Source organism: Lepus europaeus, chromosome 17 (assembly GCF_033115175.1).
Source record: "Lepus europaeus isolate LE1 chromosome 17, mLepTim1.pri, whole genome shotgun sequence".
Classification (NCBI taxonomy): Eukaryota; Metazoa; Chordata; class Mammalia; order Lagomorpha; family Leporidae; genus Lepus; species Lepus europaeus.
Genome location: NC_084843.1, coordinates 8,819,517 through 8,837,138, shown reverse-complemented (window position 1 = coordinate 8,837,138; position 17,622 = coordinate 8,819,517). Strand labels below are relative to the sequence as shown.

Genomic DNA, 17,622 nt, shown 5'->3' with positions numbered 1-17,622 from the left:
TGGTGGAACTGTGACCGTGGTCTTGCCTCACAGCCTCTTCTGGGGCTTTGTGCATTGTGACTTGAACAGAAGGACCTGTGGAGCAATGAGGGTCCAGCCAGCCTGACACCCCGAGTCACGAAAGCGGGGCGTTCTGGTCCTGGGAGCCCCATAGGATAAGCTGAGCTCCGGCAGGTGGCTTCCAGACTGGAAGGGCAACACTCAGACCCACCCGTGTCTTCACCTTCTGGGCCTCTTCCTAGCCAAGGGGTTGCTGTGATCCCTGTCTAGGGCTCTGACAGTGTGGGGGAAGACATCGAATCTGTGATGACCTCACTTAGAAATATTAGCTCTTAAATTACTCGTTTTAAACACTCCCATTGTCTAGATGTTTCTGTGTTGCTTCGGTTCCGTAAAACGTGAGTTTCAACTACAGCAGCTATGACATGCTATGAAGCAGAGACGCCCAACCCAGCCTGGGGAGCTGATATTTGAGCTCAGCTGAAGGTGAGCAGGAAGGTAGCGAGCTCAGAAGGATCAAGAGCTTGCACACTTACTCCACCCAGTCCTCGCCTGGGCGGGTCTCCCCACGTCCTGGCTCAGCCGACAGGACGTAGCCTGGTCCTGAGGCTTGCTGTGCATGGGGGGGCTCAGGTGTGAATTCTCTGCCATCTCGGGAGCACAGGATGGGAGGATCTGTGCCCATGTGACTCACCCCTGGGGTCTGGTCACCAAGAACAGTCATGGAGTTCACGTCTGTGGGCCGAGGCCGGCTGTCTCTCAGGCACCGTGTGGTTATTTTACTGGGCAGGTCAAAGGTCGTGTGTGTGTGTGTGTGTGTGTGTTGCTTCCAGCTACAAAAGCAATTGCTGTGGCCTTAACTAGAGCCACCTTCTTCTTTTTTAAGATTTATTTATTTATCTGAAAGGCAAGAGTTACAGAGGCAGAGGGAGAAAGAGAGAGGGAGGGAGGGAGGAAGGAAGGAAGGGAGAGGGGAAGAGAGGAAAAAAATCAATCTTCCATCTACTGGTTCACTCCCCAAATGGCCACAACAGCTGGAGCTGGGCCAAGCTGAAGCCGGGAGCCCAGGACTTCATCTGGGTCTCCCACAGGAGTGGCAGTTGCCCAAACACTTGGGCCATCATCTGCTGCTTTCCCAGGCATGTTAGGGAGTTAGATTGAAAGAGGAGCGGCTGGAACTTGAACTGCAGCCCATATGGGATGCCGGCATGGCAGGCGGTGGCTTAACCCATCACACCACAACACCAGCCTTGGGAGATGCCTTCTTGAGTGCCCAAGGAACCCCAGGAAATCCGCATCACGACTGTGTTTGACAGGCTCTGGAATAGCCTGTTCTCAGATTCTCTGACAGTAAGTAGACATCTGGGATGATTCAGCTGTGTTTAATGGGTAAGAAATTGAGCAAAGAGACAAGTAAGCAGCATGAATTCAATGTTCATAACAACAGAGTGCTTCCCTGCATAACCCGTCTGCTCCTCCGTGGTGGCCACCCTGTCCACAGGGCTGGTGCTGATTCCCACTGGCACAGTTAGGCAAGCGTGAGACGTTCAGGTTTGTGCCAGATGCGCCTTCCAGCAAGTCTCAGGGAGGGCTTTAGCCCCAGGCTGGGGGAGCTGTTGGAGCCCTTTGTTAATGGATTTTCACGTGTTTGTTTTTTTAAAATATTTATTTATTTGAAAAGCAGAGTTGACACAGAGAGAAAGGAGCAGAAAGAGATCTTCCATTCGCTAGTTCACGCCCCAGATGGCAGCAACAGCCAGCATTAGGCCAGGCGGCCGCCGGGAGGCAGCGACCCCACCTGGGTCTCCCCCATGGGTGGCGCTGCTGCCTTCCCAGCTGTGTTAGCAGGAAGCTGGATCAGAAGCGGAGCGGCCAGGACTCCCAGCACTCTGACAGGGACGTGGGCATCCGGAGCAGCGGCTTAGCCGGCAGCATCACAACACCTGCCCTGTGACTGAGTTTGAATCGCATTCTTTATAATGATCACACCTAGGATACCCACTGTGGTGCAGTCTTGTGCTGAGTGATGCCCACGTGCTGTTTAACTTCTGAGACAACCCTGCAACTATGACCCGTCTGCAGATACGGTTCTGGAGGCACAGAGCCCAGTCAGAGGTCAAGTTTGGGGTTCATGGCCACTCCACGTGGCTTCCTGCCTCCTCATTCTTAAGCCAAGGCTCCTGGTCTCCAACACAAAAAATGAGTGGATTCAGGAATTCTGGAGGGGCAATAAGAATATAACAATAATAGGGTTTATGCCTGCATTTCGAGTCTAGTCCAGTGAACAACACAGCATATTCTAGGCCATCTTTCAGGTTTAGCTGTGTTATAGGGACTCTCTTCCACTTGTACAGTTCTTTGATATATTTACAAGGTGCTCTTGCCACAGGCCTGGGGAGCAAGGGTAGGGATTCTGGTCCTCAGATGGAGAGAGAGGCTGGAAGAGAGGAGCTGGGCTGTAAGAGCTCAGGGACCGGGCTTGGCTGACCGTGTCTATCCCTCTTTAAAGCACACTGGGTTTTTTTAAATTTTTTTTTAAATTTTTATGATTTATTTATTTGTTTGGAAGGCAGAGTTACAGAGAGGCAGAGGCAGAGAGAAAGAAGTCTTCCATCCACTGATTCACTCCCCAAATGGCTGCAATGGCTGGAGCTGGGCCAATTTGAAGCCAGGAGCCAGGAGCTTCCTCCAAGTCTCCCATGTGGGTGCAGGGGCCCACGGACTTGGGCCATCTTCCACTGCTTTCCCAGGCCATAGCAGAGAGCTAGATGGGAAGTGGAGCAGCCAGGACTCGAACCAGCGCCCATATGGGATCCTGGCACTGCAGGTAGCAGCTTTACTTGTTACACCACAGCGCCAGCCCCACATTAAACTTTTTATTTTAGTGTATTTTCAGATTTATAGAAAGTTGCAAATGGGCCCGGCTCTGCGTCATAGCAGGTTGAATTGCCACCTGTGACGCCAGCATCATATACAGGTGCCAGTTCAAGTCCTGGCAGCTTCACTTCCTATCCAGTTCCCTACTAAGGTGACTGGGAAAGCAGTAGAGGATGGCCCAAGTGCTTGGGCCCCTGCACCAGTGTGCAAGACCTGGAGGAGGCTCCTGGCTCTTGGCTTCCAACTGGCCCAGCTCTGACCATTGTGGCCATTTCTCTCTTTCTCTCTCTCTCCCTCTCCCTCCCTCCCTCTCTCGCTCTCGCTCTCACTCCCCCCCCCCCATCTCTATCTCTATCTCTCAAACAAGTAAATACATCTTTATAAAAACCATCGCAAAGACAGTGTAGGGAATTCTGATACGGAAGCCTCTGCCCGCTTGTCTGAAAGTTACTGTCTCACCCACACACGGCAGAGTGTGCTCCATTGTTCAAGTGGAGAGTGAGGACTGAAGCCCAGCGCTCTCTGACACAGTTTGTCCACTTGTTTCCTGCTGCCTCACGTCACAAAGTAGCCTGGCCTTGCAGCCTGCCTCTGGCCGGCCGGACCAAGAGCCTGCTGGGTTCCACTGGGGCTGTCTGGCTTGTTCACTTCGGAGAAGGAGCTCTTGGGATGCTCCAGCAGATCGGGGGTGAGCGATTTGCCTTCTCTTGGGGAAGATGGGCAGCCTGGCCCCAGCTCATCCTCCAAGTTCGGCCAGCCAGCTGGGCAGTTGTTTCTGAAATCCGACTCCTGATGCCATGGGAATGACCTTTGCTCCACTTCCCGGCATTCACCTGCAGTCACACTGCTCGCAAAAAGCTTCAGGGATGGGGCAGCTCAGGTCGTGACCCAGCCATGTTCATTAGCATGGCTTAATTAGCTTGATTGGCATGCCCCATAGGCAGTGGTTCAGAGATCGGGAGCACATTTAGGAGGTAAGGCTGGTAGAATTTTTGCTTTTTTAATGGTAAAAAGCATTAACTCTCAACAAAGCGGCCCCCGGAGTAGAAAGTTGCTGTAACTGTGTAAAGATTGCTTTAAAAGACAGCCAGGGCTCTGAGGGCCGTGGAGCCAGGGAGAGGCTGCTGTTAACCCGAGAGTGCAGCTGAGAGGTGAGGAAGCAGCTGGGCAAGTCGGTTTGCGGGGTGAGGGCTGCCAATTGCTTTTCCAGGCTGCAGTTTGGAAGCGTGAAGGGTAGAGACGCGTCTGTGGACACAACAGATCCCTTGGAATCCTGTAAGCAACGGGGCTCAGTGCTGTTGCTAGGCTGGGGAGCCAGGGGGAGGGGGCCACAGACACCAGAGGCCACGTGGTGCAAGCAAGGGCTCCCGGGGCTGTGTGCACGCCCCTCAATTTGCAGGAGCGGCTACCAGACGCAAGGGGAATAATCCAGTTTTCATACATTCAGCAAATATTTACAGACAGCCTCTTCTGTGCCAAGTGCTATTCTGGGTATCAAATCCAGGCTCCCGGGCCACAGTATTCACAAACAGCCAGTTGTTTTAGTTACTAGGTGCAAGGTGGCTGGACGGCAGAGACCAAGAGCGACTGTGCCCCATGTGTGGTGGAGCAGCAAGGGGGAGGGGTCAAGAACACAGACTCTGGGGTCAAACCCATGGGGCCAAATCCTGGCTCTGTGGCTTCTAGGCTGTGTGATCCTAGGCAAGTGGCTTAACCTCTCTGTGCTTGCTGTTCTTATTTCTAAGATGGGGCTGTAAGGACTGAATGATTTTCAATTTGTAAAGCACTTAAAGCAACAGTACTAGACACATGGAAGGTGTTTTTGTCTTTTTGTTTTTTTTAAGATTCATTTATTTATTTGAAAGTCAGAGTTAGAGGGAGGGGCAGAGCCAGAGAGAGAGAGAGAGAATCTTTCATCCACAAATGGCTACAATGGGCTGAGTGGGGCCAGGCCAAAGCCAGGAGCTTAGTCCGGGTCTCCCACGTGGGTGCAGGAATCCATGCACTTGGGCCATCTGCTGCTGCTTTTCTCAGGCCATGAGCAGGGAGCTGAAGGGGGAAGTGGAGCAGCTGGGACTTGAACCAGCACCCATATGGGAAGCTGGCGCTCAGGCAGTGGCTTTACCGCTGTGCCACAGCAATGACCCACATGGAAAGTGTTTACAGTGTTAAGTTTGCTATTGTCCTAGCAGAAAGAGTGCTGTGTCTGTGTGGGCTGTTATGTGGAGAGAGCACTGATCTCAAGGCACTTCTGTTTCTCATCTGAACAGTGAGAAACATTATTTTACCTGCGGGGATTTTGCAAGAATCGGGGGAAGTCGAAGTACGTTGAAAAGTGCCGAGTGCCGTTCCCGTGGGGATTTCTGCGGCCTTGATTTTCCCTTCTGCAGAGAGGCCTGGTCTGGTTCCTGCAGGTCAGGAGGCGTGGCGGGGAGAAGAGGTGGATCTGAGCCCCTATCCTACCCCCTTTCCTGAGGACGTATCCCGAGTTCTCTGGGCTGCGGTAGGTAGAGCAAAGCTCTGCCTCCTGTTGCACCTGTCTGAGCTGCTGAGCCAGCATCTTTCCAGAATCGCCTGGAAGAAACCTTGATGAGGGAGTCCGGGGCGGGAGAGCTACCCGGTAAACCCTGCGGAATATCTGACCTTGGATGACGGGCTGATGGGAAGGGAGGCCTGGTGGCCAGTGTCAGGAGTGAGGTCTGCACCTGGCAAGAAGGAATTGAATTCAGAACCCTGGCATAAAGGCCATTCCGTAGTGCGATTCCAGGGTTATCAGAGCACAGCTGGGCATCCTGCGTCCCAAGGTGGTTTATATAAAGACCTTGCTCTGGAGCCGAGGGCCCTGACCTGACTTCAGGTGACCTGACTTTCCAGCTGTCTTGCTGCTGTGCTGCAGGGATAGCTGTCTTCCTGGGTGTGCGGAGCAGGGGCTGTGTGCAAGGAAAGGGTGCGAGGAGCACGGGGGTCCAGCCAGCCGGCGGTCAGCAAACCTTCCCCACCCTGCAGGTGAGCACTTAGCCCCGCTCCCGCTGCCCCCAGCATCCTTACCCACGCAAAGGGTCCGACAGAGCTGCGTGTCCTCGCCCTGGGATCCCATAGGACTGGGGCCATCCAGACTCCGCACTGTGTGACCTTGGCTGAGTTCCTGTACCTCTCCAAGCCCCAGCTCTAAACTGGGCACATAAATAGCACCTTTCTCCTAAGACAGCTCATGGAAAATCCTGGCCCAGCGCCTGGGGCCCCGTAAGTGTTCGAGAAGCAGAAGCTGTTATTTCCACTGTTGTTTCTCCCCTCGTTCGCGCAGTTGACGTGAAGGGAGATTTCCTCGTTGTGATGTTCCTGTGAGCGCTGGGATGCACGGGCCCCTGGGAGTGGAGGCATCTTTTACAATTTGCCTTTTGGACACCATTGGATGAGTGCAGAGAGCCGACCTCTCAGATATGCACCAGGTGGGAAACAGGCAAAGCTAGCTCGCCCTTCAGGGTGGTATTGAAGGTCGAGGACCACAGCCTACCCAGCCGCAGACTCAGGGTCTCAAGGAGTCTGCCAGGGGTCACTCGATGTCCCACAGAAATGCCGGAATTAATCTGTAAAATCCCCAGCATAGAGGCTGGCAGAGGCTGTAGGGTAGGATCCTCCCTTCCCGAGGGTTCTGGAAGCTGCCTGCCACTTGTGCAGACCAGGCCTCAGCTGGGCTCCTCCGGGGGTGCACTCACATCTTGTGGTCATGGTGAGGGGAGGGATGGAGCCGTGTTCGCTTTTGTAGCTCCCACTCCCGGTGTCTGGTGGGCTGTGGATGAGTTCCTTGGCTGATTGAATGGCTCAGCCAATCAATGAATTAGGCGTTCTAGGACGGTATTTCAGAAGTTAGCAGAAAAGTGGAATTCGTGATTTGGGTCCTGGATCCTCCACTTCTAATCCAACTTGCTGCTAATGTGTAAACTGGGTGACAGCAGCTGATGGCTAAAGTACCAGGGACCCTGTCACCCATGTGGGAGACCAGGATGGAGTTCCAGGCTCCTGACTTCAGCCTGGCCCAGCCCAGGCTGCTGTAGGCATTTGAGGAATGAACCAGTAGATGGAGAATCTTTTTCTTTCTGCCTTTCAAATAAAATGGGAAAAAGTTGCATTAAAAAGTAAGTTTATTTTAGTGCAAACAACATTTTGAAATCCATGTATAGTTTTTGTCATAACACACATTTATCGTGGACTTTCTGGGGAACTCTTATGTTGGAAGGCCTGGGTGAAATGAGATATTTACTCAATAATTGGGCTGTGCCAGGGACCAGGGTCACGACTGGTAAATTGGCTGCTTCTAGAGAGGCCGTGGGCATCTCCAGTTGCCCAGGTGATGGGCAGGGCCCTTGGGTCTCTCTCTGGGGTGGGTTAGGGGAGCAGCAGCCCTGAGAGGAGAGAGATTTCCAGCAACAAGGAGCAGGAACTGATGGGAGTCCCCAAGAGCCTGGGGGTGTTCCTGGCTGGCTTCTGGTGCCACCTCCCCCACGTGCCTCCCGAAGGCTGACAGGGCCTCTCCACTTCCATGAACTCTTCTTCCAGGCACCCGATAAGGCACGTGCCTACATCTGAGCTGCTCCTCATTCACACAGTGGCGTAGCCACACACTTTCCCAGGAGACTGGTGCCTTCCCGTTCCCACAAAGGCACCCACAAGCTCGGGAATGCCGTGCAGTGGATTTGGGCCACCTGCTAGGTGTGAGCAAGGGGGGAGGAAAGAAGGGCTTGTGCTCACTGTCTTCACACGCCTCCATGGGACACGCCTTCGGCGTCGTAACAAACCAAGAGCATCCTGTGGTCAAACAATGCCGGAAATACTGTTAAGAATCAATGTGCTGTCTTCCCACTTTCTAACAGAGGGCTTCGTAACGTGGCCGTTCTCCTATGTATTTGGCCATAGGACACTTGGTTCCCACCAAAGCCGCCCTGGTGATCTGTGGCAGGCAGAGATCCAACTTGCACAGCTAAGATAACATAGGGAGTTCAAGGCCTCAGCCGCTCGCTGCGGGACTGGGAGCCCCTCGCCCAGCACCTCCCCTTCTCGACTTTTCTCTGCCCTGCCTCTGCCCTCCACTGCCTCCTTCCAAGGTGACCAGGGACAAGGCTACCAGCACCTCCTGCCTCCCCAGCTCCAGGACCCACAGCCGGCTGGCAGTGCTCTGGTTCCTCGGGGAGTCCCCGGGCGGCCTCACTTGACCTGAGTCTTGTGCTTGGCTGTGGGCGGGGCGTGGGGCTCTGTGGCCAGGATTTTCCACCCTCAGGGACAGAGGCTACGGGTGGGACAGCTCTTTAAAAGAAGGCAAACCCAGACCCGGAAGCAGGTGTGTGTGCTGTTTGCAGTGTTTGCCACAGCTGAGGAGGCAAGCTACAAGATCCCACTGCTTTGGGACACACGGCTTGGGGTTTATGGAAGTCCTTTCTCCTCTCCTGATTTTTATATTATGTTTAAGTGAGTATTTTTATCTGAGTGTTTTATAAAAATCTCATCTTTTCCTGAGAATTTAGGTGTTGATTCAGCCTTATGTGTTTGCATCCTGGTTTTAATTTTTTTTTTTTTTTGATAGGCAGAGTGGATAGTGAGAGAGAGAGAGACAGAGAGAAAGGTCTTCCTTTTGCCGTTGGTTCACCCTCCAATGGCCACTGCGGCCGGCGCACGGCGCTGATCCAAAGCCAGGAGCCAGGTGCTTCTCCTGGTCTCCCATGAGGGTGCAGGGCCCAAGGACTTGGGCCATCCTCCACTGCCTTCCCAGGCCATAGCAGAGAGCTGGCCTGGAAGAGGGGCAACCGGGATAGAATCTGGTGCCCCGACCGGGACTAGAACCCGGTGTGCCGGCACCACAAGGCGGAGGATTAGCCTGTTGAGCCACGGCGCCGGCCTGCATCCTGTTTTTAAAAAGCAACTCAGGAGCCGGTGCTGTGGCGCAGCAGGTTAAAGCTCCAACCTGCAGTGCCGGCATCCCATATGGATGCCGGTTCAAATCCCAGTTGCTCCACTTCCAATCAAGCTCTCTGCTATAGCCTGGCAAAGCAGTAGAAGATGGCCTAAGTCCTTGGATCCCTGCACCCGTGTGGGAGACCTGGAAGAAGCTCCTGGCTCCTGATCAGTGCATCTCTGGCCTTTGTGGCCATCTGGGGAGTGAACCAGCTGTTGGAACACCTCTCTCTCTCTGTTTCTCTCTGTAACTCGTCTTTCAAATAAATAAAATAAATCTTTAAAAAAAGCAAAAACAAAAAACAACTCAACAGTAGAGAAGCTTCTGGTGAGACTGAAAGCGTGGCCAGCGCTCTGTGCCCCGAGTGGTAGGCCGGCCTCAGCTTTGCGAGGGCTCACCAGTTCTCCTCTCTGTGTTTTTTATGCTGTCCGGGCCCTCCGGTGTGGGGGGCCATCTGGAGCCGGGGAAGAAGATGTTCTTTCCTCTAGGTGGCACCACAAGCAAATTGGAAACCTTCAGGGCTTGGCTTTCTCCAGGGTGGGGGTGGTACGCTCAGTCCTCCGGCCCAGCTGCAGGTGCCGGTCTAACCGTGCTTCCTCCCATTGGTTGAGAGCAGGGGCCACCTTTGTGTTGCTCCGCACATATCCTCAGAGCTTTGCTCCGTGCCTGGGACCCAGTGGGCACGCCCTGGGATGAGAAGGCCCAGCCTGGGACACTGCAGCCCCCGACCTGTTGCTAAATGCTTTCATGTTCTCGGAGACACCAATCTGATTTCTTTTCTAATTTTTCTTTCTGGCTCAGAGAACTTCATCAGCTCAGAGCCCAGGATCTCTTCAGCCACCTGGAAGCAGTCAGGATACACAGAGGAAGCAGGTGGACATACCCAGAAGCCCTGGCCACAGGGACTTGTTCAGGTAGGGAGCCGGCCCTGGGATCAGGCCACTGCCCGAGGCGTGGCCAGTTCACTGCCTGCTGTAGCCTCCGCTTGGCTCCGCTCACTCTGGGGAACTGACCCTAAAGCGCAGGGTGTGGTCCTCACCGGTGCAGGATCAGAGAGGCGGTTCCCAAGCTGCCTTGCGATGGATGATTGGCACTGCTTTCCGGCCCAAAGACAGAGTCACTGAGGGCGTCTGCTCCAGGTTGCTGTCTTCACTGTCCGAGCTCACAATAGAAGAGATCAGGGCTGCCGGGGTCTTGTCCAGAAGTCCGGTCTGTAGGTCGGTGTCCCGGTCCAGTCGCCATGTGGGCACTGAGACATTCCAGGTCATGCGACAGTTGACTGAGCAGTTCCTAAGGTGCCTGTGTTGGTCCGGCTCCTCCAGGGAGGCAGAACCGATAGGAGGGAGACACAGACAGGTGAGGGGGTCTGCGGGGGGACCTGACTCCAGCAGTTCTGGGAGCGAGAAGTCCCGTGACAGCCAGGCGCACACTGCAGAGTGGGGGGTGCGGCGTGGCCCAGCCCGAGCCTCAGTGTCAACCACGAAAGCCCCTGGCTTCGTTCTTAGGGCGAGGCCAGAGGCCCAAGAGCCTGGGAAGTCCCTGGGAAGTGCCACAGCCCGAGCTGGAGCCTGGAGTGCAAGAGACTTTGTCCCAGCCCCAGGAGGGAGGAGGCCGAATTCCTTACAAAGCCCCTCTCCAGATCAGGGACCCATGCACAAGGGCAGCGCCCCAGCAGCCCTGGAACGTCTGCCTCTTAGAATCAAATCTCCCCGTGAGACTTGCAGGGGACGTTCAAACCACAGCACCTCCCAAACCTTTGGTTCCAGGGGGCCAGCGGATAAAACCCAGAAACCAGCAAGGCCGCAGCGTGGCAGTGGAACGTGGCCAGGCAGGTGTGGCCTCGCGGCTGTGGCCCCTCAGCCTGGCCCACAGCCAGGCCGTGTCTCTCTACTGGATGCTCCTCTCCGTAGCTTTAGGGGGGACGGAGGATTAGCAGCCCCCAGCAGGCAGTCCCCGGCGCGGACACAGGCCAGACACACTGGGGCAGTTAACTTCCCGTGGGGCCAACTCACAAATTGGCCTTGGATCTAGAACGGCTGTCACCTGGCTTCTGGGGGCCTTGGAGCAACAGGAGCTCTGGGGAACAAAGTGAGAAATTGCAAGACAGGGACTCGGGGACTCAGGTGCACAGCCTGCTGTGTCATTGTTTTACAAATGCGTCAGACTCCACCCGATGGGTTTGGGTTTGGGTTTGGCAGCTCAGACTTTGTGGTTTCTGGGGAGGAAGCACTCAGAATCTCTTGGTGTAAGCATCAGAATTATTTTTAGAGATTTATTTATTTATTTAACAGGCAGCGTGACCAGGGCAGCGGGGAGGGGGTGATATCTTCCATCTGCTGGTTCACTCCCCAAATGACTGCAGTGGCTGGCCTAAAGTCAGGAGCCAGGAACTCCATCTGGGCCTCCCACGTGGGCGGCAGGGACCCAAGCATTTGGGCCACCCACTGCTCCTTTCCCACGCGTGGTTGCACAGAGCTGGATTGGAAGTGGAGCAGCCAGGACTGGAACCGGCGTCTGCTCCTTTCCCACGTGTGGTTGCACAGAGCTGGATTGGAAGTAGAGCAGCCAGGACCGGAACCGGCGCTCTGATACGGGATGCTGGTGGTACAAGCAGAGGTTTAACCCGCTGTGCCACCGTGCTGGCGCCAGGCATTGGGTTTCCTTAGGGGTCTGATGATCTGGTGTGGTAATAATCACCAACGATGCCTTGAAAGGCGCCTTCGACCCCTGTTCTCTGCCGAAGCGGGTCCGCCTCTTTTGCTGCTCCAAATGCCACGGCTGCTCCACTTCCGTGAACTTTATCAGGGTGGCAGGACAAGGGTTTGGACACTTGGTTCTAATTAGGCTCCTGAGTTTGCTCCGGATGGCCATGGAACTAGCAGATAGAGTCATCTCTTCTGGAATCCCACACGGCTGGCTGAGACCCAGGGCCCAGCCCCTCCTCACCTCCGCGCTGCCCTGGGACCTCTGAAGAGTTTGAGGAGGCGCTGGGGCCTGGGTCACAGCTGGACCGAGCAGTCCCGGCAGCCCGCGGGCCTTCTGTGGCTGATACCTCGGCTTCAGTTAATTATTATTTTCCCCTTAAGATTTCCCCTTAAGATTTCCCCTTAAGAACTGTTTCTCATTAGTCTAAAGCGGTGCCTCCCCAAAGAAGCCACTTCCTGTTCACGCCCCCCCCCCCCCCCCCGTGCACGTATGCAGTCTGCGAGTCTGCGGTGCGGGGACCCGTGCTCACATGCCCGTGTCACCAGGGCTTTGGGCTGAGTCCTGCTGAGGAGTCAGGGGTTGCCAGGAGACACGCCCTTGGTGCTAGCAAGAAAGTTAATGAGAGCAGTTAACGATCATTTTGTGGGGGTGCCGGATCCTGCGCCAATGCTCTACGCGTACAAATGACATTTTACTTCCTTTAAAGCAATTCTGTTCTGACTCTGAGTCTCCTCTGCCAGGCTGGTGGGATGCCCATGGCAGCTAGCGTGTGCCTCTCTCCCCAGCCTGGTGCACTGAGGCTGCCGTCCGACCCCTCCCTACTCCCAGCGTCACCCCAGGCTGTCCTTAGACCAGGCCACTGTCCAGCAGGCCATGGGGCAGTGCTATGCCCCTGACATACTTGGGCCACAGGTATCGCTGGTGCACCTGAGAGCCTATGGTCACCTCCTTATGGTCACCGGCGCCCCGCCCCTCCTGTGGCCTGAGGGCGCTGTTGAACCAGGGGGGGCCTCTCGGTCTCCCGCTGCCCAGGGCCCTTCCTGTGCCCTCTCTCATCCCCGGGAGCACTCGCCTTCTCCCTCGGCTTGGTGAGACAGCCGGCGTCTCCTCCACAAAGGATGCGGGGCTCCACAGCAGGTGGGAAGAACCGCTGACCTCAAAGTCTGTTTTCTATTTTTGAAAACTGCAGAGGCAGAAACCCCAGCAGGGCCTGCAGTGGCCGACGGCCCGGCGTGGGGGCAGGGCAGCAGACAGAGGGAGGAAGGCACTGGTTAGTGTTTGCCAGGGCTGCACCTCCGCCCTGGAGTTAGCGCTACTCTGCAGAGGAAGGCCAGGCTTGCAATCTGCCTTAATGTCAGAGACTCTGTTTTTGTTTTTGCTTTCTTCCCCCTTAAGGCTCTTCGCTTCCTCTGAATTGTTCTAGAACCTGAGGTTTACACGTACCCCAGTGAGCAAAGTTCATCATCCATATAGGGAGAGGATAGGGTCCCATCAGGTCAACTGCCTTGCTTCCTAGTTGCCACATGGTGTCGCTGTTGGGACTCAGTCCCATGCAGTGGAAACACACAGCCGCTGGGCGGCGCCTCCCTGTTGCCGGTCCTGGCCAGGATCCTGGGTTTCTGACATCCCCGCTCCTGGGGAGAAGCTTAGCCCCAAGTAGCGCCTCCTACTGCCTAGCCGTGCCCAGGCCCGGCACAGCCATCCTGGGTGCCTGTGTCTGGGCAGGTCCCAGGCCCACGGTCTCACGGCGCCTTTCCGTCCTCGGATACCCACAACCAGGGGTTGGTCAGCCTTTGCCTTTAAAGGCTCAGCCCAAGATGGACCTACCCAAACCTTGTGCGCCAGAGGAGACGGCTGGTCCTGCAGGTCAGGAATGCTTGGACAGCAGCTATGTGCTTGGGTCCACATCATTCCAAGGGAGACGTTGTAGACAGGACTGGCTCTTCCCCAGGAGAGACCCCTCGGGCTTTCCTGTTGCTAAGAAGGAGGCGTCGAAACACTCCGCAGCCTGCAGTCCCCACTGGTGCTGGGGCTCCCACACCGGAGTGGGCATCGGGAGGGCTTGCAGGATTGCTGGGGATTCTTCCAGAACACCTGACCCTGTCGGCCTGGGCGAGGCCTGGGAAGGGGCATCTCCAGCGAGTTCCCGGGTGATGCTGGTGCTGCCTCCAGGGACCACACTGGCGCGTGACACACTCTGGGAGTGTCGCAGGTGCCACGCTGCTGGGTGAGGAAGCCTTCCCCAGGGCTGCACTGGCCAAGGGGAAGTGGGGATGGGGTTTCCAGGGACAAGCTCTGGAGTCGTTGCAGGAGGGGGCAGAGTTCTGGAATCAGATCTCCGTGGGACGGAGCAGAAAGTGAGCACCGGCCAGGTGATGGGCGTCCATTGCTAATAAAGGACTGGGGCCGGATGAAGAAGCCGCTGGGGCAGCTGCGGGGCCAGCGCTCTCCTGGCAGTACCAGGAGCCAGGCTTGCTCGCCTACAAACAAGGAAGGAGGAGGCACTCCCAAGGTGAAGGTAGGGGCCCTGACGATGCGGTGGAGGCGGGACATGAGGTAGCAACACCTTTGCAGATGGAGGGGTGGTGGCCAGGAGAGTCTCGAGGTGGACCCAGAGGGACATGGAGACGGCCTGGGTGTGGGTGACAAGATGTCACCTTTGTGGACCAAGGACCCAGCGAGGGAGCCGAGATTCGGGGCTGCTGCCGCCGGAAGCCTACGATGTGCCTGGGCCACTGCCGGGGAAGCGCAGGCCTGCCGGGCTGGAGGCTGCTGTCTGCTCCTGTTTGAGGGGCCCCGGCAACAGCAAGGAGTGACAGATTAATGGGGTGATTATGGTGGGTTATGGCCCAATCCTCTGAGCCACCCGTGGTGGTTTCAAATATTTATGCAACTTGCTCTCAGGCAGGTGGGCTCCTTCCAGCACCCTTGGGTTTGTGTCTTCAAAGCCGCGTTTACCCACACGGGGCAGGGCAGCGTGGGGAGAGCTACAGTGCGTGGGGGATCCCAGGGCTGAGCGATCTCCTGGCTTCCCTGGTGAGGCTCACCTGAGACTCACAGGGGAGCTGGAGCAGCAGTGCTGGGGGGGGGAGTCGCCTGTGTCTCCAGTGAGCAGGGACCTCCGTGAGAGGTGCTGCGGCTGCCAGGCCCACCTTGGCAGACTTGCCTGGGGCCCCGGCTAGAACCTATTTCTTGCCTTTTTCTTTAGAGTGGCAGCAGCTTGGGGCGAGGCATGATCTGGTTTGACATGCTTCTCATGAAGCAACAGTGGCTTCATGAGAAAGAGTAGGGAGGGCCCCAGCGCTCGCCTCCATGGCACTGGTGGACTGTCTGTGCCACCTCGCCTGGCAGCCGGAGTGGAGCAGGTGGATGCCCCAGCGGCCCGACAAGGGCACAGAGGCCCAGACAAGTCCAGGAACGTGGCCCAGGTCACACAGAATGCGGCCTGGGGAGGGCTTAGAATCCAGCTGGGTTTGACACCACCCAAAACCCAGACTCATGACCACGTGTGTGCGTTGTGGGTTCCGTAACTACAAAGCAGACCTCGTCTCCCTGAGAGCGTCGTTTCCTGGTAGTGTCAGTTCTTGGATAAAGGAGAGCTGATGGCCGTGCTTTGGCACAGTGGGATAAGCTGACACCTGGGATGCTGGCATCCGTGTCGGAATGCCGGTTCGAGTCCTGGCTGCTCTACTTCGGAACCAGCTCCCTGCTAAAGTGCCTGGGAAGGCACCAGAGGATGGCCCAAGTGCTTGGGCCCCTGCACTCACGTGGGAGACTTGGATGGAGTTCTTTGCTCCTGGCTTCAGCCTGGCCCAACCCTGACTTTTGACTTTTGTGGGCATTTGGGGAGTGAACCAGCAGATAGAAGATCCCCCCCTCCCATCCCATCATTCTGCCTTTCAAATAAATAGGTAAATAAATAAGTAAATCTTAAAAAAAAAAAAAAAAAAGAAAGAAAGAACAAACAAACACACAGGAAGAAGGGAGACTGGGCGGAGCTCAGGTGTCTCGGGCAGCCGTGGGCCCTGCGGGCTGGGGCTCTGTGGCTTCCTTTGCCGTCTCCGTGCCCAGCTCCTGCCAGGCTGGGCATGCCGGGCAGCCTCCGCCCTCCTGCTCTGACTCACGGCTTCTCCCTGGCCAGAAGCGCACACCAGCAGGAAGGCGGAGGGGCCTCCTAACTCCATCCAGGCTGAACCAGAGGAGCTGGTGCTGGGTGGGCCATGTGCTTTCCACTCAGCTGGTCTCAGCAGGCATTCGGCCTTAGTAGGGGATGGGAAGCACCTTTCTATGGTGAGAAAATACCCGTTTACGGTACTTGGCATAGAGAAAAGGTAAAATCACCAACTCTGCCACCATCTGCAGACAATTTTTTTTTAAAGATTTTATTTTGTTTATTTGAGAGGCAGAGTTACAGAGAATGAGAGACAGAGAAAGGTCTTCCATCTGCTGGTTCACTCCACAGATGGCTACAACGGCCAGAGCTGAGGCTGATCCAAAGCCAGGAGACAGGAGCTTCTTCCAGGTCTCCCATGTGGGTGTAGGGGCCCAAACACTTGAGCCATATTCTGCTGCCTTCCCAGACCATAGCAGAGAGCTGGATCTGAAGTGGAACAGCTGGGACTCAAACCAGTGCCCATATGCTATTCTGGCACCACAAGCAGAGGCTTAGCCCACTATACCACAGCGCTGGCCCCAACAATTACTCTTGACATACGGTGTGCAGTTTTCTGGGTTTTTCTCTATTTTATTTTTAAAGATTTATTTATTTATTTGAAAGAGTTACAGAGATAGAGAGATAGACAGAAAGAGAGATCTTCCATTTGCTGGTTCCCTCTCCAAGTGGCTGCAATAGCCGGGGCTGAGCCAAGCCAAAGCCAGAAGCTTCATCTGGGTCTCCTACGTGGATGGCAGGGGCCCAAGGACTTGGGCCACCTGCTGCTGCTTTCCCAGGCCATTATCAGGAAGCCGGATCAGAAATGGAGCAGCCAGGATACCAACCAGCACCCATACCAGATGCCAGCATCACAGGGGGCAGTTTAAGCACCGTGCCACAATGCTGGCCCCTCTAGTCCTTTTCTTTAGGTTTATTTATTGAAAGAGAGAGATAGTCCATCTGCTGGTTCCTGGCTCACTCTCCAGACGTCTGGGCCAGGCTGAAGCCAGGAGCCTGGAACTGCACCCTGGTCCCCCACATGGGCGGCGGGAGCCCAAGCACTTTGGGTCATTGCCGCTTTCCCAAGTGCATAGCAGGAAGCTGGATCATCCATGGAGCAGCCAGGACTCAGACCGGCACTCCAACATGGGATGCCGGCATCATAAATGGTGGCTTAACCCGCTGTGCCACAACACCGGCCCCTCTAGCTGTTTTCTCTACTGATTGTGCGATAGTCGTATTTTTTAGGTAGCAAAGCGTCCACGAGATAACTCCATGCATACCGATGTGGTATTCCTTGGCGATTGCTTCTAGGGCCCCGGCAGTTGCCAAAATTCACGGATCCCCAATTCCTGTATATAGAATGGTATCATATTTACTTATTACCTACCCAACCTCCTCACACACATTGTGTCATCTCTGGACTACTTATAGTACCTAATGCAATATGAAGGCTAAGAAAACAGTTGTTAAGCTGCATTGTTTAGGAGTAATGACCATAAAATTGTATGTTTAGTTCAGGTTTTTTTTTTTGGACAGGCAGGATTTTTTTTTTTTTTTTTTTTTTAGTATTTTCTGTGGTTGAATCCACAAATGGGGAGCCCAGGAATACAGAGGGCCAACTGCATGTGAGTGTGTGCACACGCACACTCTAATATATATGTGTAATGTATACTTTGAAAATACTAAAATATGGCCAGCATGTGGCACAGCGGGTGAAGCTCCCACCTGTCACGGTGGCACCTCACATGAGCACCAGTTCGAGTCCCGGCTGCTCTGCTTCAGATCCAGCTCCCTGCTAATGCGCCTGGGAAAGCAGTAGAAGATGGTCCAACGGGCATGGGCCCCTGCACCCACGTGGGAGACCCGAATGAGGGTTCTGGCTTCAGCCTGGCCCAGCCCCAGGCCATTGGTGGCCATTTGCAGAGTGAAACAGTGG

General features: G+C 55.3%; 1 protein-coding gene across 5 annotated transcripts in view; it reads left to right on the top strand.

Annotated features, from left to right (window-relative positions):
• TACC2 (transforming acidic coiled-coil containing protein 2) overlaps nt 1-17,622 on the top strand; it is a 183,527-nt gene that overhangs the window by 13,656 nt on the left and 152,249 nt on the right. For 4 of the 5 annotated variants that reach the window (XM_062215161.1, XM_062215160.1, XM_062215165.1 and 1 more), the window contains exon 3: nt 9,626-9,738. The exons of the other annotated variant lie outside the window; for it this stretch is intronic. In XM_062215161.1, the coding sequence (XP_062071145.1) occupies nt 9,626-9,738 (113 nt within the window). The remainder of the gene's footprint in view (nt 1-9,625; nt 9,739-17,622) is intronic. 5 annotated transcript variants of the gene reach the window in all.